This window comes from Oreochromis niloticus, linkage group LG5 (genome assembly GCF_001858045.2).
Source record: "Oreochromis niloticus isolate F11D_XX linkage group LG5, O_niloticus_UMD_NMBU, whole genome shotgun sequence".
NCBI classification, from domain to species: domain Eukaryota; kingdom Metazoa; phylum Chordata; class Actinopteri; order Cichliformes; family Cichlidae; genus Oreochromis; species Oreochromis niloticus.
The window spans coordinates 12,174,111-12,201,071 of NC_031970.2; the positions used below are offsets into that span (position 1 = coordinate 12,174,111).

General features: G+C 39.3%; 1 protein-coding gene and 1 long non-coding RNA gene across 3 annotated transcripts; both read right to left on the reverse strand.

Moving 5' to 3' along the window:
• Positions 1–346: 346 nt before the first annotated feature.
• On the reverse strand, positions 347–18,195 carry cept1b (choline/ethanolamine phosphotransferase 1b). Of its 2 annotated transcripts, none has more exons than XM_025907148.1 (10): positions 17,941–18,195; positions 15,478–15,770; positions 12,781–12,955; positions 11,002–11,149; positions 10,785–10,926; positions 8,713–8,797; positions 6,607–6,738; positions 5,808–5,966; positions 4,143–4,268; positions 347–2,757 (listed from the first exon to the last, which is right to left on the reverse strand). In XM_025907148.1, exons 2-10 carry the CDS (start codon positions 15,666–15,668, stop codon positions 2,635–2,637), a joined length of 1,281 nt encoding a protein of 426 aa, XP_025762933.1. In that variant the 5' UTR covers positions 15,669–15,770; positions 17,941–18,195; the 3' UTR covers positions 347–2,634. The 2 variants fall into 2 exon arrangements, with proteins under 2 accessions (XP_025762933.1, XP_003447757.1); XM_003447709.5 differs by lacking the exon at positions 8,713–8,797 and adding an exon at positions 7,057–7,141 and having other exon boundaries at positions 17,941–18,183.
• A 1,806-nt stretch (positions 18,196–20,001) lies between these two features.
• Positions 20,002–26,521, reverse strand: LOC100696893 (uncharacterized). Its single transcript, XR_269255.4, has 3 exons — positions 26,392–26,521; positions 24,207–24,295; positions 20,002–23,904 (listed from the first exon to the last, which is right to left on the reverse strand). It is a non-coding gene; the product is annotated as an uncharacterized LOC100696893 (long non-coding RNA).
• Between the last annotated feature and the right edge of the window lie 440 nt (positions 26,522–26,961).

Genomic DNA, 26,961 nt, shown 5'->3' on the forward strand with positions numbered 1-26,961 from the left:
GCCCAGCATATTTTACGCAGCAGAAATTTTCAATGTATTTTTTAGAAAACATCCACTGAATATAATTATACTCTCAAAGTATCGCAAATTTTCTTTTCTCAGCACCTTTATAGTCGATTCTTTCCTCTGCCAGCAGTGTTGCTTTTCAGTATTTATTGTAGTTTTAGTCTCAGTATATTAAAGCTTTTCTTTTACATTAATTTCCCATTTAGTCTAATTATAATATTCACATTTTCTGACAAAAAGGGAATAAAAAATGTAAAAAAATACATTATATGAGCTGTCAAGACTTTAAATGTGTGTTACAACTTTCCCATTTTCCATCTCAATATACACAAAACCTACCCTCATTCCAATGTTTTTCTTTTAACCTTTATTTCATTAAATCTCTTTACTCAAAATGACTTTATTTGCATGATATAAAAACATAATACACTGAGCCATAATATTTCATCTTAAGGCATTAGAGGACAATGGTTTGTGTGATTTTGGGTGAAGTGGTCCTTTAACACTCGTGTGTAGAAGGCTTTGTTTACATGAATCAATGGCCATCAGTCTCTTTTCATCCAGATAACACCGCCACCGCCGCCCTGCACAAGAACTCATCCAGCTGAGACAATGACGCAGCTAGGAGGACAATGTACACTGAGAGCCTCTCAATTCAGTCAACACTTGGCATTGTGGGTCATTTCAAACACGGCGCAGAGGCAAAGCACAGTATCTGCAGATGGAAGTATTCAACAGAAAGTAAATAAAACAGGCACAAAATGTAAAAGCAAGAAGCTAACCCCTGCTGTTAAGGACAAACATGAGCTCTACGTGAATACAGGCCGTCACTACAGGTCCTCTCCAGCAGCAGCAGCAGCGCTAAACACACTTGGTTTGAGGTGTAACGGCATCAGACGACGAGGTGGAGGCAGAGCGAGCAGCAGCCACATTTCAAATCAACACATTTTTATTAAGTTTGATCTGACTCAATCAGTCACCACCTTAAAAACCGTGACATCATCAGGTGACCTCACCTCCCGCACACTCACATGTGCACCTGTTCTGCTGAGGCAGGCGTGTGTTTTGGAGGAAACGTGATGGACTGTGCAGGCGGATGGTACCACTGAACACACAGCAGTGATTCAGTGAAGTAGCTGCAACACAGGAAGGACCTTTTTTCATTTGTATGTTTCATTTTCACATTTTCTGTTATTCAAAACTGTTCTTTGACAAATGCAGTGAAAGGGAAATTTAACTGACCTACTAACAAGCATAGTCTATGTCTCAAAGCCAGAAAAATCATTAAAAATGAGCTAAACCGTTGCACTATTGGAACACACATGGAGTGCAGTTTTATTTTGACATGCTGCAGGGAATGCATCTAATATAGAGCACAAAATGCATGTTAATCTGCTTTTCAAAACAATACCACTCCCCCAAAACGCACCGTTTCAACCTGATTTTTTTGCAAAAAGTACACAGGATAAAATGTTTCAGAAAAATAAACAAAAACAAAGAAGCAGGCGGAGTATTTTTCTTATCATTGTGGAATTTGACACTTAAAACAAACAAACAAAAAACACCAATAAATAAAGCAGAGATCAGTAACAGAGTTGGATGAAATAAGCCCCCTGCTTCACTCCACCTCTACACGTTTTGATCTTTGCTCTCATCAACTGAAAAATGAGAAACTTGAGTTCATTCGTACATGAGGTCAAAAGGAGCCGACAGACCTTTCGCACGCACACTACGTGTGCACAACTACAGCACAGCAAGTGACCTTTTGCCCTCGTCCACAGCCCCCTTTACGTTTACAATATAAATAAAAGAAAGCCTATACCCCGTAACAAAAGTACCAACTTCATGATGACTATATTAGCAAAGAGCTTAACAAAAAAACCAAAATCTGACCTGAACCTAAATCCCAAGTGCAAATTTAACCAAGAAAGTGTCAGTGAATTAATTTGCAGGCTTGTACAAAAAGGACGTTCTGATTTGCTTTAAACAGAAAAAAAGAAAGAAAAAAAAAGTAAGATTGGCATCAGGTTTCCTCCAAAACCACATTTGCTGATGTAAAACAGCTGCACTTTTTTTGTGTAGGGGATGGAGTGTCTTTAAAAAAAAAAACATACAAATGAAGGAAGGTTAAATAAATGTGTCAAAGAAGGATTTTTAACTTAAAAGAAAGCACAGACACTGTAACAGTTCGGTATTTACAATAGCAAAAAGGTAAAGTTACAAAAATTATAATCATGAAAAGCAAAGAGAATGATTCGGTTCCTATACATTTTCTTGCACGTGAACAGTTAAAACACGCTGTAAGTTTCTCTCATTGAGCATACTGAGTAGCACCTGTACTCTCCTGAAATATCTGCTCTTTGCAACCGTAAGTTTGTCAGAAGATTTCTTAGTACTGGAGCAGAAAATGAAACTGGTATAAATGTAATTCTGCACTGGTGAAAAACAGACAATGACAGTAATATTCCAGTATCTTAATATATATTATTTGTCCTGACATTCAGTTGGCAGAAGCACACAGTTTACACCACGTCACCCCCCCTTGCGTCTCTACGTGGAAAACAGAGGGAAGAAAAGGTGAGTGCAGCTAACAGGAAGAGTGCAGAGTCAGTAATGGCCGGCGTGTCCTCAGTGAGGAGCTGAGCCGAGGACTGAACAAGGCTTGATTTTGAAAACAAAAATGTGAAGATGGCAGGCAATCTGGTTGCAAACACTGACACAGTAACGCACCAAGTCAAACAAGGAAAGGATCTGCGGGAGAGAAAGAAACAAGGTCACTCTTTAAAACAGGAGCTTAACACACTGCGGAAGCCCACTGATGCCAAGAAAATGAAAACTAGATACTGATATATGGGCTGGCCAATTAAGATACATTTAAGACATTCCAGCATGCACCCGTACGACCCTTTGATAAATCATGGTAGCACTTTTTATTATAGCTCAGCAGCAGTGTTGTCATAAGGAGAAAACAAGAAGATAATTCAGAACCTGCAAGTTATTAAAACTTATTTACCACATAATATATAAATAATTAAGTAATATCTTAAATCAGCACTGGGTTTAGTTGAGTGGTATAATACTGATACTGGTATACTGGCCATGCATACTGTGTGTTGTGACGAATGCTGGGGACATATGGTAGGATTAATTCCAGCATTATAACACAGTAATAGTCTCCTAATATGTTAAAACACCAATCAATATGGACAGATGTTTCCATTTTTTTCTAACAGGTTTAAAGACGATACTGATTATTAACTGGTTTTCTCGAAATCATGCATGTTTCCACATCATTCCCCCCAGTTTCTGACACCTTATTACCCAATCACATAAACTTCAGTGTAACATTACTCAGCTAAAACCACTATAGATACAAGACGATTTGTTGGCTTTTACTCAAGCATTTCATTGGTAATAACTTGTGTAATGACCTTCTTGTTTTTAACCTTATTAGCCCACTATTACCACATTTTTTTACAGAGCTGCAATAACAAATGCAACCAAAACTATAAATATATAAAAAAATATCTGCTTGGGTCCACTGGATACAAATCTGTTTCTACTTGTTTTTTTGTCTCGAAGGACAAAATAGGTTTATTTTAAACTGTAAATTCAGATACATTTAATTTTGCGGACTTACGTTTTGTTTCTAGGGATGATTTGTATTTGAAGTATGCCAGCATTTCATTAAGTGATGTGGTTTGTCCTTGTAAACAAAAATAAATGTTTGGGCTAATTTAGAAATGACATCATTGTTCATTTATAACAGTCTTGAACCTGCCTGGTAAGAGACTGAAGCAGGGTCTTCGCACTGAACACCAATTTCACTTATTGCTTCGTACCTTTACAGGCAACAATGGGCTTCCATACAGCACAGACACCATCAGTGAGAAGGTGTAACGATTATGGATTAAACAGCAACAACAACTGACTGAAGGAGACACTGTGACTATCAGAGTAGGACAAGATATAAAGATATAAACACTAAATTCTAGACCTGCCAAAGCCTGGACATGACCCAGCTAAATGGAACACATCCATCACTCATACTATTAGTTACCTCTGTGATTTTCCTGCTTTTCAAAGTAAAAATGTCATGACCACATTTATCCAAACTTGGCATCGTGCGTACTTACCAGTGCAATCCAGAGCACCAGGTACTCATCAATAAAACTATTGAAATACTGATCCAGGAACAGTAGTCCTGGTCCCAGGAAGGCTAAATCGTGGAGATGCATCTCACTTTTTGTCATATGTGCTACCTGTACACAAAGATCACACACAAACACACAGAGTTTCAATTAAACAGTCATCTCTGCAAGGCACTGGAGTTGTTTGAAGTTTCCGTTTTCTACATAAATTGCATCAAACTTCCTCTGCTACAGTTTGGTGTGGTAGCTCGCCTAATGAATCTTGCATGCATCTTAAATTATTGGAGAGTTTTCCCACCCCATCTCTGTCCTAATTTTATAAAGTTTAGTCTGTGAACATCTTCAGAGATGCCTCTCATCCAGCATCTCTCTACTGTGAGGAGGAAAGGAAGACAGCTTTAAACATGAGCGGTTCAGAAGTCTCTTCCTGGGGATGTTTAGACCCTTGAATCTTTTTTTCCCCCCGAAGATTTATTTATTTTTTACAGTAACAGGTTTTAGAATAATTATTTGTGGCATTTGTGAATTTTAATGCTATTTTTTTAAACCTGTATTTATAACTTTTTGTTATGATGAGCACTAACAAACATGTTTTTTTAATGACAGCAGAAACTCAAGGTCCAGTAGAAAACCTGGGTGAGAACGAGGTGACAACATGCAAAGTTCACTCCAAAGCCCCCTGCCTGGATCTGAGTCCCTTTTGCTGCTGTTGGCAACAATGTCAGCAACGGAGCAACCATGCTGTTAAATGTTTCTGCACTGAGCTACATCAAATGCTACCCTGTCTGCTCCAATAGCTCAGCTTTAAAATGACCTGCAACTAAATCAAAGCAATAAATTAAACTGAGGGTCAAATGTTGAGTTTTAATGTTAAGTTTCAACCGTGTTTCATGATTGTAGATGGAAAGCAGCTGAAAAGCCAACAGTGTAAATTAGAGAAACAAACAATCCTGTTTTTATCCTCCTGCAGTGTCTGCAGTGTTTTGGATGCTGGTCCAAAAACCTGGAAGCAGTTTTACTGGTTGGCAGTCTTTGTCCTTACCCTCACCTACAGCTATGAGCTGTGGGTAGTGACGGAAAGAATTACACACTGACACAAATGGTGGAAATGAGCTTCCTCCGTCTGGGCCCTCAGAGATAAAGGAGTTTGGTTATTTGGGAAAGGCTCAGAGTAGAGCCACTAATCCTCAACACCAAAAAGAGTTAGGTGTGGTGTTTCGGCATGTTGAACAGAGAAGAGACACCAGGGCAGAGCCAGGACAGCCTGGAGAGATCATGTCTCTCAGCTGGCTTAGGAAAAATAGCTAAGTTTGTCAGCATCTATGCTTTTTCAGGAATCCTTTACCAATAATTATTATTATAAGTAAAGCTGAAACAATTAAATATGCACGTTAGCTACCTCATGTCTATTCACAGCTTGCACTCTGATAGCATCAGGTTTACAAAGTGAAAAATATAAGCTTTTTTTGGTTTGTTGATGGAACTATTCAAACAGTTTTATCCTTTCAGTATTTATGCTAAGCTAGGCTAATCACACCTTTGATGGAGGATATCAGGAATAACAACCATGAAAAACACAAAGTGCAACCTTCATTCAGTAAATATAAACTAATGATGATTATAAAGAGAAAAAAAGTATGTTTGACTTACAACTAATTTATTGGTGATTTTGGCCGAGACAAAGCCAAATGCCAGGATATAAAGACACGGATGATTTTCAAAGAGCTGGACAGCAGACTTTTTGTATATCATCATCGCCAAAATTATGACTGAACCAATATGTAAGACTGGAGAGAGCACACTGGTTCCCTGCAAAACAAAGAGGAGAAAAAGACAATTAATGTCAGTGGAAACAAACAGGAGCTGCTGAGGTACAAATAACTGTAACACAGACTAAAGCGGGCAGAAATACAGAAAAAGTAAAACCTCGCTTATCCCTCATATCACTATTGCCAAAATGCTGACCAAAGCACTGCACCACAAAACCAGTGGGCCAGAGGTTTGAGCCACATTTGTCAGTGGGGCTGCCTCATAGGTAAACCCGATTTGGACAAACTATCCTGTAATTAAAAGGTAAGAAAATATTGTAATAGCTTACCAGTGGCACCAACAAAGTATTGTGTACTGTTTGTCTGTTCTTTGTAATGTTCTGCTCATTTAGATGGATCTAAATTAGCAGTTTTGCTAAAATCTCATGTTTGCATTCCATATTTTTCTACAGATATCCATTAACATAGGTTTCAGCTGTAATACGTACTCTGCTACATAAGACACAGCCTGCAGATTAAGTTCCCCCCTTGTGTAAATTACCCCATCATCTGCTATGTAAAAATAGGCTGTCAAGTTGGTCAAAACACTGGGTGGTTCTCATAAGGCACCAGGGCAGAGCTGTGCAGCGCATCAGTCGAAAAGAGGCATTACAAACCAGGACAGGACATTGAGAGCTTACTGCTATTGTGGATCCGTTTTTGCCCACACCTCCTGTGAAAATAACTCTGAAATAATTGGTGCAGGAGAAGATGGCTCCTAACAAAGTGCAGATGGCAGGAATCATTTTCATCTGGATATTTAGGATCGGAATCTGGAATTCGAGACATTGACATGGAAAACTTAGATGTGTTTATGCAACACAAAGTCATCAAAACAAATCCTGATCAGACAGAAAATTTCCACCCACTTTTGTACTTTGAGGGCACATTCACTACACCACCCTCATTTAAACAATCATGACTAATGTTAGACACTACTAAAAGGCACTCGCTTATAACAATTACAGTAAAACAGTTTAAACATGACTGTTAGAGCAGCATTACTGTAAATTATCAAGTTAAATGTCATGACATTATAGTCTCACTGTCATTGGTTCCAATTCCTTCAGATTAAGATCAATCAGAATTACCAGTGACTGCCAAAAAGCAGATCCTCCCACGGCGGCCAGCAAATACATGATTATAATGAAGATTTGCACCTCAGTCACATCAATGCTGAGTGGGAGGAGAAAGCAGAGAGTTTACAGTGAGGATTAGTGACGTATAACAGCACACAGTCATCCTGCAGCATTCCTCCACAACACACTGCCGGACATGGAGCCCGTTCTTCTGCTCGACACGTTTGATTTGAAGGTTAAAAGGTGCGATCAGTAATATTTCACTGGCTCGGTCAACAAAAGGACGAGTTTTGTTAGCAGAGTGAGTCACTCCCCTGCTCTCTTTGACTTGAGCAAGTTTACTGCAGGGCACACTGTGACATGGGTCCAATAAACGTCACTAGGACATCAGGTTTGATGCAGGCTGTAGTGCCTCTACTGCTCGTTTCCACCTTTTCTTCTTGCTGTGATCATGGTGACAGCTGAAGTTTGTATTATCATTTGATTATGAAAACCATCTGATAACATGTTTTCATTTATTATTGGCTACAAAGCTGACAGTCTGTCTTGGGATATACAGCACTGTGTGAAAGTCTGATGCCACCCCTCATTCATTCATGCTTTGCTTCCAAGAAGCCAGACTTAGTTTTTTTAAGCTACCTTGAGCAATAATTCTACAGGTTTTCTGAAGGTCTTTCAAAGTTTTTCTTTTGACATTGGCTGCTTTTTCCATTCATTTTCAGTCAAGTCCTTGCACCTGACCATTTCCAGGATTTTTTTTTAATTTGTTTTTTTAAGCTACTTAAGACTGACCTATGAATCATTACAGGATAAAGGCACCTAACTCAAGGGCTAAACCAGTGTTTTGTCTACACATAACAGACTTAGTGACTAGCAGCCTGTTGCAAAAAGCATGTTATGTTTTGTACCCAAAGAGCTGTTAGCTGAATAAATTGGCATCTGTCAGCTTGGTGTGCAGTGTGTCTTTAAAGATTTTGAGGAAACTAAAAAACTGGAGGACAAAAGAAGACGTGGGAGGACTAAAAAAAAAAAAAATCTGTGTAGAGCAGACAGACAGGATCTGAAAGTCACGTTCCTAAGAGGCGAAAAAAAAACCCATAAAGAGAGATGCATCTTGCCCATTCAGTTAATACACTGTTATACTGCTTCATCAAAAATGGTCTCAGTGGAAAGGTGGCTGTCAAGCCATTCTTAGACTGACATATGCCTAATTACACAAGTCATTGGCTGAAAATCAGTGAGAACAGCTCTTAGAGTGATAAAAAAAGCCAAGTTTTAAAGTTTTGGTTCATTGCCCATATGTTACGGTTGACATGAAGAGAGAGGTACAACAGAGAGCGTGTGCAGCTACTCTGTAAAACCAGGTGGAGGAACTGTCATGGCCTCTAATTAAAATATTTAGTTTTTAAAAATGTAAATGCATAAAGTCCTTCGTAACAAAAGTTTGAAACTAAAATCTTATAAATGTTATATTAACTGTTATATTTGACAGGTGAAAGGTAGTTGCCCAATTGCTTCAGCTGATGCTACTCAGAGCCATATTTTACTGACCGCACCTTCAAGCAGAAACGAGTACGAGCTGATCTGACCACGTGACTCCATGCGGGTCAGAGTTCACTGTGGAAGTGGACAACAGTGAGCCATGCAGGCAGCAGCCAGAAAGTTTACCATCACGTTCCACAGGCAGGGACCCACAGCGGCTGTGAGCATCTGTAATCCTGCTAGACAGAGCTGCACCTCTGTTATATCAAATCTACACACAGAACACATCCACATTTACTCCGGGTCACCTGAACACGTAAATGCTGTGATCTAATGACAAGACTAAACCTCAGGTCTAATTAACTTGCTGCACCTTTTATTAACTTTTTCAAAGCTTTGGACTGAATTCCTGAAAAACCTGTTTATGACTACCTCATAGGTTTCAGTAGGTAAAGTCAGAAGGTGATTCAAAATGACTACATTCTTTCTATACCAATAGTCCATTCTGCCTAATATGAAGATGTTGGCTTTAAAAATCAATCATATAAATCTAATATTTGTGCACAAAGAAAAATCTGTGTTTATATTTATACAGAAGGTGTTCAATAAAAGTGAGAGCACACATAAAGGTCAAGTAAACAACTAGAACTTTTCAGGGTTTTCAATTCTTAAGTCAGTGTCCATATAATTTTTATGTCACCCTCATTTGTAATAAAAATCAGAGATTATTGGTTGGCAAACTGAGCAGTTTACTACTAATAATAAAAAAAAAACTAGACTAGTTTAACAGCCAGAAAACAGTCTGAAACCCAAGATTGAATTAAACAGTCTCTACAGGTGTTGTGAGTGTTTAAGTACCATTTGAGACTTAACAACATCCTTTCATAATGAAATCCTATGAATTGTGCGGCCCTTTGTGTCATGCATAATATTACACATACAGAATGCCAGAATACAGGAGTTCACAAAGTGGGGCTAATGTTAGCTGTGCTAACTTCAGCAACCTTTGTTGCTTTCAGGTTAAAATCTGCATAACTGTATAAAATTGGTCTGGCTTCATGGCAAAACATAGAATAGTTACAGAAACTCAGGTAAATCAAGTTCATGGCCATGAGTTGTCCTGTCAGGAAGTATTGCCTAAACCTAGCCGAGTATTTTTTTTTTTTTTTAAATAATTAGGAACACCGTTAAAACAGCACAAATGTTTTGAGGTAATCTGTCTGAACTTTGGCCTCTGGTATGAGCAGAGGCCAACTACTCCAGCCTCCAGATGTGGACATTTTCAATCCTTTAAATCCTACATAGAATAATTCTATGTAGATGAACATGACAGAAGAAATGAGACTGATAAAAAATGTGAAATGAAAAAAAAAGGAACAGAAAAAGAACATTTGTACTCAGAAGTAAGAATCAATAGATTAAAAATGTATTTCATGAACTGCAGTGAGGCTGTGATGGTACAGAAAGTGGTTGCATATTTTTAACAACCCCCATAAATAAACATTACTTAGCCTCCCTGTAGATAAACCAATGGTATCAATTTCAAAATCCTTCATCACCTTGTTCTCAAGTTATCGTACTCACAGGATTTTCAGAAAACTTGACCTCTGACCTTAAGGTCGAGGTCACTGAAATTTGAACTCATCCAAGATTTTTAGTAGGTGCACCTATGATATCAATTTGAAGCTCCAGCATCGCCTTGGTCTCGAGTTATCACATTCACAAATTTAGGTCTCCACGCCACCCACCCGCACGATGGGTGGACAAGAATACCCCATCAGCCTTTTACGGCTGAGGCGTAACAATAAAAAGTTTAGTCTGTCATTGTCTTAATTTCCACCACAGAGAGAGACGAAAGTCTTCAAAGCAACAGGTACTAACGGTGTGCGGTGATGAGATATTAATAACTTCTTTAACAAACTATTTTTTGGGGGGTGACAAAGTGACGGGAGCAAAATTTAATCCTCAAGATGGACACTTTCATAAATCTTACACTTTTAACTTCTAACCTTTTGAAAGAATCTGAGGCAGCATGATTAACATCTGCTGTCAGTTTTTTTTCCACACGGACACAGTGTGAAAAACACTGTTGCCACTCTAACTCAGCACAGCGAAGCATCAGTAAGAACTGCTGTGAAATCAGAAATGAAACAGATTTGTCTTAAGACGACTACATGTGTTGCCAGATAAGAAAAATAGCTGCAAACTCTTCTCTTAAACATAAGAGAAGAGAAAATAAGCAGTTTTTATTGACTCACATCCCAAAGCGCAGCGTCCCTGACACATATGTTTGCCAGTGTGCACAATAGAACATAAACATCCCGGCGAAGCAGCAGAAGAACATCCAGTCTGGGTTGGTGCCCAGCTGCGCTGCTATACTGGTTCCCAACACCACAAACACTGCAGAGGAGAAACAGATTATTCACTGAGCTTCAGATTTTCGGAAACACAGAATCAAACGGGATGTAAACTGACCGGTGGAGAGGGAGTCACAGCCGTGGTCAAACAGCTCGCCCAGCGGAGAGCTGCTGTTAGTGCGTCTGGCCTGCTTCCCGTCGATGGCGTCCAACGACTGGTAGATAAACAGACCCACCGCACACAACAGGTATGCCCAGAGAGGAGCCTGGAGCAAAAAACGCAAATAATCACATGGAGGTCACTCTATGTTGATGCTCACGAACAGGTGCAGTCTAAGGCAAATTTTACATGCCGTGGCTGGTGGAGGATTGGGCACCATGACCATGATGGTTTCTTTCACCTCATTAATATACATAAACACAGAGACTGCAATTGTTAGAATTGTGCCAACACCTTTCATAATGAGTAATGTGCTGGTGAAAGAGGAACTGGGGAGTTTAGTTCCTGCTATGAAGTAAAGGCTTCAGTGTGAGACCTTGTTCACATACAATGATGAATGATGTAGATTATTTAAGTGAGCGGAAATGAACAGAGATCATCTGAACAGTCATTAAAATACACCCGTCTCTTTTTTTGCCTTTAGCCAGTCCATCATTACGTGTGTGTAAAATGCCTCACTCGTCTCTCTCATTCAAGTCTTTACAGACAAACACACTCAAATCAGAATCAGAATAATTTATTAATCCCTAAGGAAACTGGAGAAACAAAAGCATCTGTGCAGTTTCTAATGTAACAGCAGACAGAAATACTCTCACTTTTTTTTCCCCCTCATTGTGAGATTTGGTATTTCAGTGTAGCTGAAACGCCCACACATGACAGAAACCGCAGCAACATGTCAGTGCTGGCTGCAAGAACATCAGTTGCCATTTTACTCCCCTCTGACACCCAAATAAATATCACCAGATTTAAGAAGAAGCTCTCATATATTTGATCCTAAGAGCTCACGTATGACAGTCAACAGTTATTGTTGGAGGTTGAAGGTAGTGCCAAAGAAAATAAAACACTGAACTCTCTAGACCAACCAGTTTTCAGTGGAAATTAAATACAGTCACACCGAAGGGTTAGCATTACAAAGACTAAAAGATAATTACAAAGCTGTCCACATAGATATAAGCCAGAGCAAGTGACATATCTTTATGATTTGGTTCATTCATGCGGTCCCTTTGTCAACAAATTAAGTCAAGTGACTTTATTCAAAACATGCATTTAATTTTTATTATCCTGTTTAATAAGCATATTGGTAACCATTTATAACTTCCACGAAAAAACTAAATCATGCACAAGCAGCATCCTCAGCATCTGAACAGCAAAGTTAACACAAAGAACAAACAAACCAAAAAAGGACTGCAGTTCCTCTAATGGCCACTTGAGGCTGACCCTCAAACTTCATCAACCCCATAGATTCCCATATTAAAATGTCCAACTTTATAGAATTAAAAAGCACATTTATATTATTTGTCTTTTGTTTTTTGAAAGTTCTCTCCATCCTGTGTTCAGTTAAGGTCATTTCTGCCTCCAAAAAAGCAACACTGAGGCTTAAATTTGCAGAAGCACATGGACAATACAGTGCCAATGTTTTTCTTTTATATACCAATCTAAAAGCATCTTTACCAACACTGCTTTCAATCATGAGTTAAATGATTGACTTCTTATTACACTTTTTCTTTCTCTGAGCTACCGCTGATGTTTCACATTAAAAGCCTTCCAGCAGTTCCTATTACCTAATCTTACCCTTTTCATATCTGCTTATGTTTTAATATAAAACACTGACAGAAAATAACAATAACAGTAGCGCTGTAGCTATGGACCTCATCCTCTTTAAGATTATCGGCTAACCTGCTCAGTGGCAGTTGGGCAGTAGTAGACGAGCACGAGGGTGGTGAAGACGTTGGTGGCCAGGCCGATGATGGTGATAAGATTGGGTGCAATCCAGGAAGGGACACGTCCTACCAGCCATTCCCAGTAGCGCTGCATAAGAGGCTCCAGCAGGGAGCGTCCAGCACTGCTGTACCTGCAGGGATGGGCAACAGGTGGTGGCAGTTGAGACACAGAGGAGCGACAGATATGAATGTTTACCGACTTTTACGAGGGCTTAACAATTATTAACTGTGTTTAAATATATCTCAGCAAGCTGTAGAAACAGAGTTACAGCTAGAGTTTCTTGAGTTTGTGAGCTGCAATGAAGGTTAATGCTCCAATCAGCACGAGAACAACAAAGAAAACAAAAATCTCATCCAGACAAATGGGACGTTACATTATGTGGCTTTTGGTTGATCTAAAACATTTTGCTTTAATACATATTCATGTATTTGCCAAATCACCTGTTCGTTATAATTCTGCATTAGTCTCAGACGGTTAAAAGATGGTAGATTGGTTCCTCTCAAAGGTTCACAAACTTTTTCTTGCACAGATTTCTGCTTTAATTACTTAAAATGTCTTGTGATCTTCATCTCACTCGCAGTTGCACACAAAACACAGAGGATACAAAAATATTGTTGAATTTAACTGGGATTGTCCATAAGTCCTCCTCATAATTGTGCAAGTCTTATCAGCAGCTTGTGGGAATACTTAAGTTTGGTGCTGCTAAAGGAGGTTCTGTGAGTTATAAACCTACTTTTCTTGGCTTGTGCTCTAAATTATTGCTAAATAAATTCTAAAAGACTTCAAAAGTGCAATTTTATTTCTATAGTACCTTTTAAGACAAACATCACATAACCCTTCATCAGTAAATACCACAGACATCAAATGGACAAAATAGCATCATTAAAAACTTTAAACTAAGTCTTCTGAATTCAGAGGTGGCTGGCAGCCAGTCCTTTAAATGTTAAAATGTTTAAGATGTTTTCAGATTTAATAATAGAAACATTACCTCAAACTCCATTTGGATGGATTTTTAATGTTCTTAATCACGTCACTGCAAGAAATTCCAGCACCGTTTCACCTCCTACACATTTTAGATAACACACTGTGGCAGCTTCTTTAAGACGGCTATTATATGTGTAAATCCAGTTAACAGTATCATTAGCTAATTTATCTTAACAGCCTAATTTAACATCTTAAAAATAAATAAAATCCCAGCTGCTTAGGCCCAAGAGGGGGTCAATTTCACCCCATCTGGCTTGTAACACCCTGATGGAAACACTAAAGATGATAATGAAGATGTCATTAGTCTCAGCCAAGACTAATGGCTTCAAAATAACAGTTCACCAGAAATCTGTGGTTAAACTCAAGTCTAACGGTGTTATAATACAACAATTTTGTTAACTTATTTGGATAAAGCTCTTAAATTCAAACAAATACTTTCATTGAACTTGTTTTTTTAATTTAAACTAACATCATGTTTAACTGGGAAGACTATGTTTTCACTTCTGATACATTATTTGACCTTAACTTAAATTGAAAGTGATAATAAGGGTTTTGTTTCAGCTCGAGGTGTGACTCAATCCGACCCATGAGTCTGAGAGAGGAAACACGAAGAAGGGAAGGAAAAAAAACAAACAAAAAAAACAGCACAAGCTGCTACAGGCCTGATCTGTCAACAGTAACATAGCTCGTCAATCCTGACATACCAGCAGTTTTTTTTCCTAAACCAATCATAATGACTATGTACATCTGTTATCCATTAACGTAACACTATTCTTGAATGACACATTGCAATAATAGAGAGCACTAGCACAAATCTTGACAAATGTAAGCTTAAATTTTCCTGGAGAAATCGGGTTTAATTTAGGAGGTATTGTGTCTGAGTGGCTGTGGGAATCATTTCTCTTTTTTACCACGTTGAAACAAGTCTGTGAGAACACTTGGTGCAGGCATGTCATGCTTCATGCTGTGGAGACCACAAACACAGACCTGAAGCTAAAGTTTCTACAGAAAATTATTACAATTTGAGTCACTATGCTGGTTATAAAAATGAACTGGAAACTGATATTGTAGACAACATTTATGAGGACTCAGCTCCATTCTCTTCAGACTGTTAAAAGGCAACCTATTACAGGGCCAAAAATGATACTTCTTGAGATAAATGAGATTATTATTTAACACAATTATTCCTGCACTTTGGAAAAATGACGGTTTTATTACGGTTTGAAAAAGAAGAAATTTAGATTTCCTTGAACTTTCATTTTATTTTAATCAAATAAACCCATTAAAAAAAATGAAATTAAAAATTTAATATTTGGTGTAGAGGAGCATGTCGTGACTCAGTGTCAGCCCTCTTCTGACTGGATGCCCCTCACAAAAAGATTTGAACACTGCACCTGTGCACATGAGATGATCATATTATGGCTACACCCTCTCTTTGAAATCATACACAGCCAAGAGTAGAACAAAAAACTGAGCATGTGCTTTTGGCTCACAGGGATTACTGTGGAAATGCTCACCTCCTTATTTGAAACCTTTGCTCGTGTTTAATACGAGCATCCAATTTTGTGACAGTACACATTTGACATAAAATAGATTTCCCACTTTTCACTCCACTTACTAACACTTTGTTTTCCTGAGTTCAGTGTACACGGCAGAAACCTGCATTACCTGTGCTCCTCCAGTCTCTTGAGTTGGTGTCGAGACAGGGGGGGTGAGGGCAACTCAATCAGCCTGCGCAGGACTCCAGGGGACAGCCAGCAGGTTGCCTCCATGCCCATGCCGTGCCCGGGGTCTTTGTCCCGGCTAAGGCCTCGGCGAGTACGCAGACCCCCCCCTTGCTGCTGCCCCGTGGCGCTCATGAAGCCCTGCTTCCTGCTGGTCTGGTCCCTGATGGCTCTACCTCTGCCACTGCCAGTGCCCTGCCTGAGGGGCTAAAGATCCACAGTGAGGCCGGATGATGCCTAAGAAGAAAAACCCAACATCATAAAACTGCCCTGTGGAAATATCTCAGCAAAAAGAAAAAGAAATGCACCTCCTAAAATCCCAAAAACCAATTTCAGAGGCTACAACTAAAAATTATTTTTTATGCTTCATTAATATCATATCTACTTATTCTTCTAGGCTACTTGTTATATATCAATGTTAAATCTGGTGCTTAAGAACTTTCTCTAACAAATCCTTCCATTGGACAAGCTAAAACTTGAAAACAGCTGAAATTTTAAAAATAATATACATTTTCTTTTCTTTTTTTTTTTTAACTAAAATTAAAAAAACTAATTCACTTCACTAATACCAAAAGCCACATGGGAATACTGCATGACCAACTGCAACTGTTATTGATGGCATAGTTTTTTCTTTCCCTGCTTGAATAATTTTAGTGAACATTTACCTATTTTAGGTAAATGACGCACTTACTATGCCCTAGTGTTAGCATAAAGTCAGACAAAGGCTCCTGCAAAGTGAGCTGTGAAAGGTTTAAACAACCAACCTCCCAAATATCTCTATAGCCCTGTTGCACTATGGAAATGTGGATGCAATATTCTTGAAAGTGAACGTGCAATGCAGATATCTGCAGCTCCTGTAACACCCACATAGACATGCTCAAGACTGGTTAAAGAATGTAAGTCTGATGCCATGTTTAACCAGTGCTAAGGCAACAAGTAAAGTGGAAATGCATCAGAATAATAAAGGAGGGTTTAGCGAAAACACACACTTTTAAATGTGGCTTTGTTTAGACTCCTTAAGATTTATATTTTTTGCTGTACAGTACAAGCAGTGCTTTTACATGGAAAAACAAAAATTATATAAGCGTATATGTAATACACGCCATAGTTGTAAGTTTCCTTGTGTCTTTGCAGGAGCAGATAGATGAGCCCATAACTATGATAATCAGTCTGAGCTTTTAAAAAAAACCATAGGAACGAACTAAAGCATGGGTTTGGAGAGTTGTTCCTCCCCTACTCTAATGTATAAGCCCATCCATCCATCGCCACTTGTTAGGAGTGAGGCTGCAGCCTCTATGACCTAAGCAAAGAAACCTAGACCCCAGTCTCACACAACAAGACATTGCTAGGCTTTACTGGACCTGAACACCAAGGTCTTATCCCAGTAGGACATGCCCAGAACACCTTAGCTTCCTCCTTTTGATGTGTAAGAGTAATGGCTCTTCTTTGAGTCCCTCCCAAATGACTGAACTTCTCACCCAGCCACCCTTTGGAGAAATCTCATTCCCACCACTTGTATCTCTGATCTCATTCTTTCAGCTGGAGCTTGTTCTCAACCAGGAAAGGGTAGAGTACCCACTCCGGGTCAGGGATGAACTGCTGCCCCAAGTGAAGGAGTTTAAGTATCTTGGGGTCTTATACAAACATATATAAAAATGCACCCTGACAAGACATCCACTTGACGAGGTCATCCGGAACATGACTCTCTGTATTGAGTTTGTAAAGACACTCCTGCAAAGAGCCACCCACTTACAGTCATAGGTGGATGTGAGTAATCAGCTTAATTATGCTCCTCATAATATTCTGAGATTAAAGGCAAGTTAAGACTCGTAACTGGGACAACAGGGCACATCTAAATTTCTGTAGTAACAGAGAAGGCCCATGTGTTGCTGATGACAGGACCCAGAGCAAAGCTGAAGAAAGATTAAATCAATAACGCAATATTTATTGAGACATTACTGACACTGACAGGGGTTAGTTCGCCAGCTGTTGACGCTGCCCGTCATTAACCTCGTCTACGTTTCTAAACTACTTCTTGTGACTGTCACTTGAGCTGCTGACAAAGCTCGAAGGGCACCAAACAACCTGCTTCTTGAGACCTAGCACACTTGCTGTTAGCCCAGTCCCCATCAGTTAGCGTGTGCATTAGCTGGACTATCTGCAACGTTAGCGCAGCGAACGGCTACGGAAGACTCATGTCAGGGTGGCAATATAAATTTACACGCTTGCTGCAAGTTTATTAACTCTTTTTCATACTTATTTTGCTAAAGGCACCGGTGCATACTCAGCATATTGCTCAGATCAGACGGAGACTCATGGACCTCCCGTGGTGACTGCGGCTAGCTTACGCTAGCCTAGCTAGGCAACCCAGACTGCTGGCAGGATGCTGAACGTAATGCCGACTAACCTGAGCGATTAAAGGACGAGAGTCGCGGACAGTCCAAGGGCCAGGTGGGAGTACTTCAAGCCGACAGACAGCACCTTTCTCTCCCCGGTTAGCTTTGTGATTTCCCCTCTATGACTTGGAATATCAAAACAGCGTCTGCATCTGTAAGGTGGATCACCACGACCGGTGTCACTGTGGTTTGACACAGCAGGCTAGTTATCGTTAGCCATCACAGAAATCTCGCGAAGTTTCCTTTCGTAAAGGGTAAATTTTGCCCTGAACACATCTCACAGGTACACGGCCCGCTCAAACTCCCTCTAGTGTAGGGGTGTCAAGTTCGTTTAGTTCGTTGGCTACATACAGCCCAGATCTGATGTCAAGGTGGTCAGACTAACAAAACCACTGCATAAAAACACTCCACCAAAGGCTTCTCTTTCCTTATAAGGAAGTTTGTTTCTGCCAGGCAGATACGAGTAAAAATTTGAATTGTCGTCTCTAAATTTTGAATATCGTAAAATTTTGACTTGAGTTGGCTTTCAAGTAATTTGAAATTTGAAGATATAAAAAAAATTGGACTTACTGACCGTGGTGAGACTTGCTTTGACAAGGACTTTGGGTCAGTGCTACAAAGAATGTCTTTTGTTTTTTTCATTATCATATAATTGATTGATTTATTGCAGCTTGGGTATGAGAAGCCTAAAAGCTTCTAACCTTAAACTATCAATACTTAGTTACTAAAACATTTTTTAATCCTCACAACCAAAAAATAGCATTTAAAAACACAGAAAACTTTTTGTATTTGGCCTCAAGAGAAGTTTTGAGGTTTTATCTCAAAAATAATATTATCTATCTGTCTTTTCTTCTTAGTTTAGATAACATAGCCCAGATTTAGTTTTTCTCATCCACTTCAGATGCTGCAAACCTTGCACCCGTCTTTATTACACCCAGAACTGATTGACAGCAACAAGTGGTCTTCAGGAAGTTCAAAGTGCAGCAGTTGTTATCTAAAAAGTTCCATTACATTTCTCCTGTCTGGGTGTCTTTGCAATATAAACCAGACCTGATTTCAGAATCTTCCTCCTGACCTTCAAGGTCCTAATCGGATTATCTTTCCCCTGACATTTCCAGCCCTATTACTCAACATACACCATCACACCCTTCATGCTGGGCTCTTAACTGTCCCTGGATTCAGTAACTAAACTCCTTTGAGGATACAGCATTTGGCCACAGAGCTCTTCTCCTTTGGCACAAACCTCCAGTCCAAGGTCGCCCGGGTGACTGAGTGTAGATTTTCAAATCCAGACTCAAACTTTTCTCCTCAGTTCTGTATTAGTAAAAGTCCAGGCTTATCAAATGATGCCAAGTTTATTTCAGCTGCATATTCTTTTCATTTTTGGACTCCAGAGTAGCTTTGCATGATTGACTATTCAAAGAAATCCTACTTATACTTCTCTTATACTCTTGTGCTAAAGCACTTGTTGGAGCTGCATCAAGGCGCAGCTGCACGCCTGTCTCTCTCTTTATAGCAAATGAGTGTCTCTCCCTGACAGGGGATTTCTTTAAATCACCCTGCCGTTCTTTGTTCAGCTGAGACACCTGAGTTATTCTCATGACACTCCCTCATAAAGAACAGATCAGAGCAACAGGTGACTGGAGCGTCTGTGCTGAAAGCCAGCGCTGACCACATCTGGAACATCCGCACAGTCTATCACCTGAACCTTTGTCTCACAGAGATTTCACAGGCTTCACTGACCCAGCGTCCCAGCGCAAGTACTGCTACTCAACAGCCATCTTGAAATGCCCTTGGGTATTTATAATAGGTATTTTGAAGAATTACATAAATTTATCTTAATGTCAATGGTTATTGGAACAAAACTGCAGCTGATTAGATTTGATATGGATGTATGGATGGATAGATAGAACATGTGACACAATTTTCTTAATTTTGCTTCTGTACACAATAACAGTGGATTTTAAATCTAACCATAAAGATGAAAGAATTATAATACAATACAATACAACTTTATTTATATAGCACATTTCAAAACGAAGGTACACCAAAGTGCTTCACAACAAGGTTAAAACATAAGATATAAGATAAAAGGCTATAACAGAGTACAAAAAACCCCAAAAGTACAGACAAAATAAGAAATAAAACATTAGAGCTTAGTTTAGGAGATAAAATTACTGGGTATTCATAAATATAAGGTGGGGGTATTTATACAGGGGAACATTAGTAGAAGATAAATAACATCAGGGTAAAATATAGGGGATGTGCACTAACTAACTGAAAACGCTTGGTCAAACAGGTACGTTTTTAACTGAGATTTAAATGAATAGATGGAATCAGAGGCGCGAATAGCAGCAGGAAGATTGTTCCAGAGGCTCGGGGCTGCTAGGTCAAAAGCACAGTCACCTCTGGTCTTTAGCCGGGATCCAGTCTGCACTAAGAGTAATTGTCCCGATGATCTTAGGGCTCTCCTAGGGGTATATGGACTAAGGAGTTCAATGAGGTAGCACGGCGCGGTATTGTTTATGATTGTAAAGGTAAGCAACAGAACTAACACTCAATTCGGTATTTGGCAGGGAGCAAATGCAGGTCAGCAAGGACATAAGATAAGATAAGATAAGATAAGATAACCTTTATTAGTCCCACACGTGGGAAATTTGTTTTGTCACAGCAGGAAGTGGACAGTGCAAAAGTTATGAAGCAAAAATTAGAATAAAATAAAATACTATATACAGTAGAATACCCCCCCATTCTCAGAGGCAAATAATTACACATTCCCTTATTATTCCATGACAAATTTAACAGATATCTGGAGTTAACTGAGCTTTCAATATGAGGCCCAAAGAGGTGTTGAATGCAAAATGCCTCAGAGACCACAGAAGACACCTAAAGTGGATGATTCCAGAACTCTTTCCTGGGTTAAGAAAAACCCTTCACACCATGTAACCGAGTCAAGAACACTCGCGAGGAGGTTCCTTTATCATTGTCAAAGTCTCTAATCATGAGATTAGAGACAGAAATACAGAGGGTTTGTGACAAGGTGCAAACAACAGGTTGTATTTGGGAACAAGAAGGCCAGATTAGACTTGACCAGATAACATCTAACACTAACTGCACAGCCCGGAAACAATGGACAATCCCTGGTTTCCTGGTACCAGGAAAAACCTGAACCAGGTTGGCAGGACGAACAGGATGAACTCTGTGCTCTCTGCTCAGATTCAGGTAAAATCTGTGACACTGACTGATAAGACAAAGCATAATGAGTCCCCTTTAAGCAGTAAGCTGACACAGACCGTGACCGTGTGTACAACTGTGCACCACTTAGTTTAATATAAATATTCACAAGGTAAAATTGCAAGCATTCAGATTAGTGTTGCATACATCCTTGCACATTTCTTTATACACTGATCACACAAATTTGGAAATGTTACTGACTCTGGGTAAATTCAAGCTGCACTATATGACATGTTAAACTTAACACAGGTTTGCATTTTTACTACTGAACCAACCACAACGCACTGATTTTATTTTACACAAAGCACTGGTCTAATGCAGCCAAGAAAAGCACAATGATCATGCACATTTTCCAACATGCTGACAGCTGAATAAAAGTTGCACAAAGCCAAATGCAAATGATGTCAGATATTTGCAATAAGATCTAAATGAGTCATCATTTCCCTCCTTTCCTCTCCCTCTTACACAGTTGCATCAGTCTTTTTGAATGTAGTAGCTGCAGCCTAAAGTCCCTCATTCCTTCCTGTATTACAGGCTTTTTTGTGTTTGTAATCATTCACTTTGTAACATGACTTCACTGTAAAGGCTGAAAGTCAAAATCCTCCATCAGCTTCAGTATAGGAGTTAAATCAGACCATGCTGCTGTAATTGAACATAACTCTCTATTGCCTTTTCTGCTGTACAAATAACATGGTTTTCACCTGCAGTCACATCCTTGTTTTGTTAGGCAGCACATCTTTGTCTGGGTCTTTGTTACTGTATAGTACTTATTGGACAATGGGACTTTTTGGAATCGTTGGATGGAGATGCTTACATTCAGGGGCACCCCTTGAATCTCTCGACTTTCAGGTTGCTGTTACCTCTGCATTTACTTTCTTGGGTTCTCTTTTCAGAATCTATCATAGCACACAGTGCTACGTCTAACCTGTTAAGTTCAGGTTAGACTCCCTGCAAAAACTTTGCAGAGACGGATGCTATGGGCAGCTGTAGGATGCAGAGCAACTGACACCTCCAAAAAATCAACAACACTGTTGTGCATCAGGCAAATTTGCTAAAAGCAGCACAATAAAGGACAAAAGAGACCAACCTGAAAATATTTCAGTTAATGATAAAAAAAAAGCACTTCTGAGGTGTGGGAGAAGCATAGCTGCAGGTATGTAAATATGTTCAGTCTCATGCTTCAAGGACTTTTTAACATTAACAAAAGACAACATCATTAAAATGCTATTTTTATGTTATAAAGTGGACATTGAAGGGGTATTTAGAAAAACAAATTAACTAATTTACTTGATTTAAGTTTTGTTGAAGTCAGGAGCGTTGTTTTCTCCCAAATGTATTTGGGAAAATCCCATGCTGCTTCTCTGCCAGCAAAATCACATAAAAACTATTTAAAAGAACCAAATAAATTTTGGTTCTCATCCAGATCAGGTTCTTTAAAACTGCTACATGCCTTTGTGTGGGATCTCAAACTGTCTCCGTCCTACACTTTTTTCTGGGCTTCATACTTTCGCCATCTTTCTGCCGAATCCAAAATTTGTATATTTGCATTTGATGGAGAGAATGAGAGCTGGAAAATATGTAGCAGAGCTGGGTGACGTATCACAGCTTTTGTATATCAGGGATGATGTGTTTATAATTCAAAGAATATATACAGGAGAAATCTGCATACAGTCTTTTAAATATTTATGCTTGCTGTTACCAGGTGGCAATTTTTTCCCAAAACTGAAAACTGAAGAGTTACAGCATTTAGTTTACAAAAAGTAAGCCTATTCAACTTTGGTAACCAGCTGTAGGAAAATGGTCAAAAAAAGAACATCACAAATTAAACTGCAAAATTAATTTGAGCATTTAACATTTTAGTATAAGTATGATTTTTTTTAAATATCTGCACAAAAAAAGCTTATTTTTCCATGAATGCAAAAAATATATAACAGACTAAATCATGTATTTTTTAACTGTCACAGTTAGGTTTATTGTGACTTTGAGTTTTGCAGGCATCATCTGCAGTTATGAAATTGTCTAAATGGCTTTCAAACACATGAATATGCTGGTCCTAAAACTAAAGCTGGATATTGAAAAAAGTCTGCAATAACCAACAAGTTTTATATTCGTTATCTAGATAATTTGGTGTGTGTTGGCCTTAACGTGTGATATTCAGTCATGATTAAAAAACAAAAAACAACAACATCAATAAACCCCAATAAATGTTTTTTAAAGCCTATGCAGTCATATAGACGTATGCAGTCATACATTGAAACCTTACCACTACACCCACTGAAACACTTTCATGCAGCTCTATTAACTAAACTTAAACTTACAGCTGCTTTTAAACACTTGAGACACATCTGCAGCTGAATGGGTGCTTTGGGCACTCCGGATGATTTTGTAGTTGTGCTTTTTGTGCATTTTATTATTCAAACAATTGACACAATAAAATTTTCATATATGTTTAGCTTCATGTTTTTGCTTCTGTGCGTTGTTAGTCGTCCCCGTTTGGCAGGTATGGATTAAAGAAGTCTCTCAGGAGGCTCCTGACTCGGGCGTTCTGGGGGTTTCCATCATCAGGGATCAGCTCTGGATTCAGAGCCAGGTTTAAGACCTTTGTGGGGCTGAAAGCGGCAGAGCGGGTCTGTGCTGTGTGGAGACCCTCGATCGCGCTGGACAGCCAGAAGAGTCTCTTGAGACTCTGGATGGTTCGGCCGCGGTCATGCATCAGCTGGTGTTCAGTTACAGCTCGGCGACTGCAGCGAGAAAAGAGACAGCAGGAAGCAGCTGCTGGTCAGCGCACAGTCTCAAAGTTCATGCAGCAACCATCAATGACATGTTTTATCCAAACACACAGATTCATTTATGGAAACAAACTCAGAGCCGCAAACGCAGCACAACAAACAGGGTCCATTCATTTCTCAGCACATGAATACATTTTAAATGAGTGAAAACTGTTTTAGATTCAAAGTGACACCAAAAACAGATAAAATCCGTAATAAATAAATAGTAGTTATTATTCATAAACTCTGAAATAAGGTGGGAACAGTGAGCCCACCTGTCGCTTTGTTGGCACTGGCCGGTTGTAACAATGACAAGAAGCATGACAGCGAGCCACTGCACAGGCCTGTGGGACGTCTGCATCTTCTGCATGAAAACAGCAGCAAAGACAAAACACATTAAAATCTCTCATACAAAAGGTAAAAAACAAACATTCTGAATGCACATCAGCTATTGCTCTACCAGCTCAGGAGGAAGAGAAAGTCATCTACTAATGAAAAGGTTGGGGATCCCTGGGTGATCCGGGTGATACTGAACCCTTTTGAGTTGCTTTTGATGGGTTCATCTATCTGAATGTTAGATAAAAAACATTTAGACATAGAAAACAGTGCTTGTATATATGTGTGTGTGGATGGGTGAATGAGACATGCTACATTAAGCACTTTGAGACTTTGAAGTAGAGTTAAAAAGCGCTATAAGAATCAGCCCATTTACCATCAACTGTTAGCACCCTTACACGCCCTGTCACCATTTTTCTATCAGCTATGGGAAACATTTTTCTTTAGCAGTTCCCAGGAAAAAGGAGCACATGCTCAACAAACTGAGGAAAATGAAATTTTCTTCAGCAGAGATGAGTCGTTTTCACACATGAACTGTAGAAGAATCGTGAAGGGGGATTTTCCACAGTGGTCCTCTCTGACATGCAGCACACAGCAGGAAATAGACCACCTCAGACACTTTAGCGCTGCTGGAAACACTCGGTGTGTTTTAGGCCTGCACAGAGCGCGCAGGAGCACAATGCCCACTCGCAGCAGTCAGCTGTATGGACTGATGCATTATGATATCACATAAATGTCAGACTGCATCTGACATTTATGTTCTCGTGCTTGTGTGTCAGGTAAGCTGTGGAAATGTTTAGTTCAGTGGTGTACGTGTGAGTGAGTGAGTGCGTTTTTCTTGTGGCTAGGGTGATTAGGTGCCCCAGTCTATTCAGGGACTGCGCCACATTTTTATCCCTAATCCCCACGATCCAGATACTGAGACAATGTCCAAGCTTTTGATTGGCTCTTAAATCAGGAGCCTATGAGTCTCACGAGAAAAGTGGTGCTCAATAAGAGATGTGCTGATCTGTGGATGCATCCCTACTGAAACTCCAAGATAATCAGCAGACAGAAATGCAGCTAAAATTAAAGTTAACAAGTTCTTCTGAATGAAAAGAGAACATGGGAACATGCAAAGACTTTTGCATAAGAATAAACAAAAACCTCCCATTTAAGCTTATCGTATTTTCTGATTGGAGTTTAAAAACTTCAAATAAACCGCTAAATAACCTGTAACGCACTCCTTGCCCTATTTAGATAGTTGCCAACAGACCTTTAACCCATTACCAGGTACTGACCACTTCTTATGGAACCACTGAGTTATGCAAGTCACTGAAATATAACAATACAGAAAATATAAGCATATAAGCAAATGCATTACATTTGCATCTGCTTTTCTTTCATTTGCTGTACATATAAAAGCACAGTAATCAGCCTGAAAAATACCAGAAATAAATGTGCTTGTAGAATATGAACACAACGCATCGTTTATGAAGGTTTTGTTTGTGTTTTAATTTTTGATGATGTGGGCAATCTGGATGAATCTGATTCTAAGTGTTGGAGGATATTTTTGGTTTCATTAGTGGATGCAACCAAATTATGTTCCACTACCTCACAAAGAGATAATTGTGTAAACCTGCAAACAACAAAGAGTTCTCCACACATCTGATTCCTCTGCAGCCATTCATTTTTTTCCCCAGCATCAGAATCCAGAATGAACACAGCTGCTGTTTTCTGCCTTGAAGCAAACTACAAACTTTTCACAAAGCTGGAAGATCGGCTGTATGCAGAGAAAGGTGTGATGGGTAAGTCATGAGGAGCCAATGATCTCCCAAAGTCAATGACAAATCAAGCTGATTGATCCTACTCCATGTGGGCCTCGGGTTCAACACAAAAAAAGAAAAAAAAACACGTAAAACGAGCATGCAAACGTTTCCGATATTGTGTGTTTTCTTTTACTGAATCTGGATTTCATATCAATTTCAGTTTTATAAAGTTCAATTTACTTTTACCTGTTTGACTGACACAGAAAAAATAAATACCAGCATCATTTAAGTACAAAAAAACAAATCAAATAAAAACTAACATATGAAAAAAAAAATTACTAAAAGCTTCTTTAGAGACTCTTAAAGAGGTACTTACATTGCCCCTGTTTGCGACTGCAGTACTTCGGACGATTAGACACTACACTGACTTCAGATTCGACCTCGAGACCTTTTATAAAGCTCTCTCCGTCACACACACACGGACACACACTTTACCCAGACCTCCCACTCTCTTAATTGAAAATGGTTTGATTTGCTCCTGAAACAAACGTCAGCACCATCATCTCTGACATGTGATCTTTGTGACTGCAGAGAAAAAAAAAACATGAAGCATTTTTTTTGGCTTATTCATGTTAATAATTTGATCCCAAAACAGCCACTTGCACCCCAGTGTGACAGTGGAGGAGGTTTACACACTTATACATGCTCTTTACATAAGCAGGTGTTTTCAAAAGGAGGATGAAATTCAATTGAGGGATTATCATTTTTCTATTTTCTGGTCTAATCCCCTCTGGTTCCTCTTGCAGACTCATGCTGGCTAACAATGGGGGGAAGAAATGGGGCTGAATGGTTGTATTGATGTTGAGGGTGAAGACACGGAGCGGAATGAGTCAGTGTGAATGACGCGAGCGTCAGCAAACTGTCTGCCAGTTCAGCTTTAAACTTT

Bases quoted from the DNA above. Each gene is read 5' to 3' on its own strand.
- cept1b (XM_025907148.1), bottom strand. From the start codon at position 15,668: ATGAGCGCCACGGGGCAGCAGCAAGGGGGGGGTCTGCGTACTCGCCGA. The intron at 11,150-12,780 runs GTTAGCCGATAA...TTTTTGCTCCAG, and splicing joins GCCCAACTGCCACTGAGCAG to GCTCCTCTCTGGGCATACCT. The intron at 5,967-6,606 runs GTAAGCTCTCAA...TTTGTTTTGCAG, and splicing joins AAAACGGATCCACAATAGCA to GGAACCAGTGTGCTCTCTCC.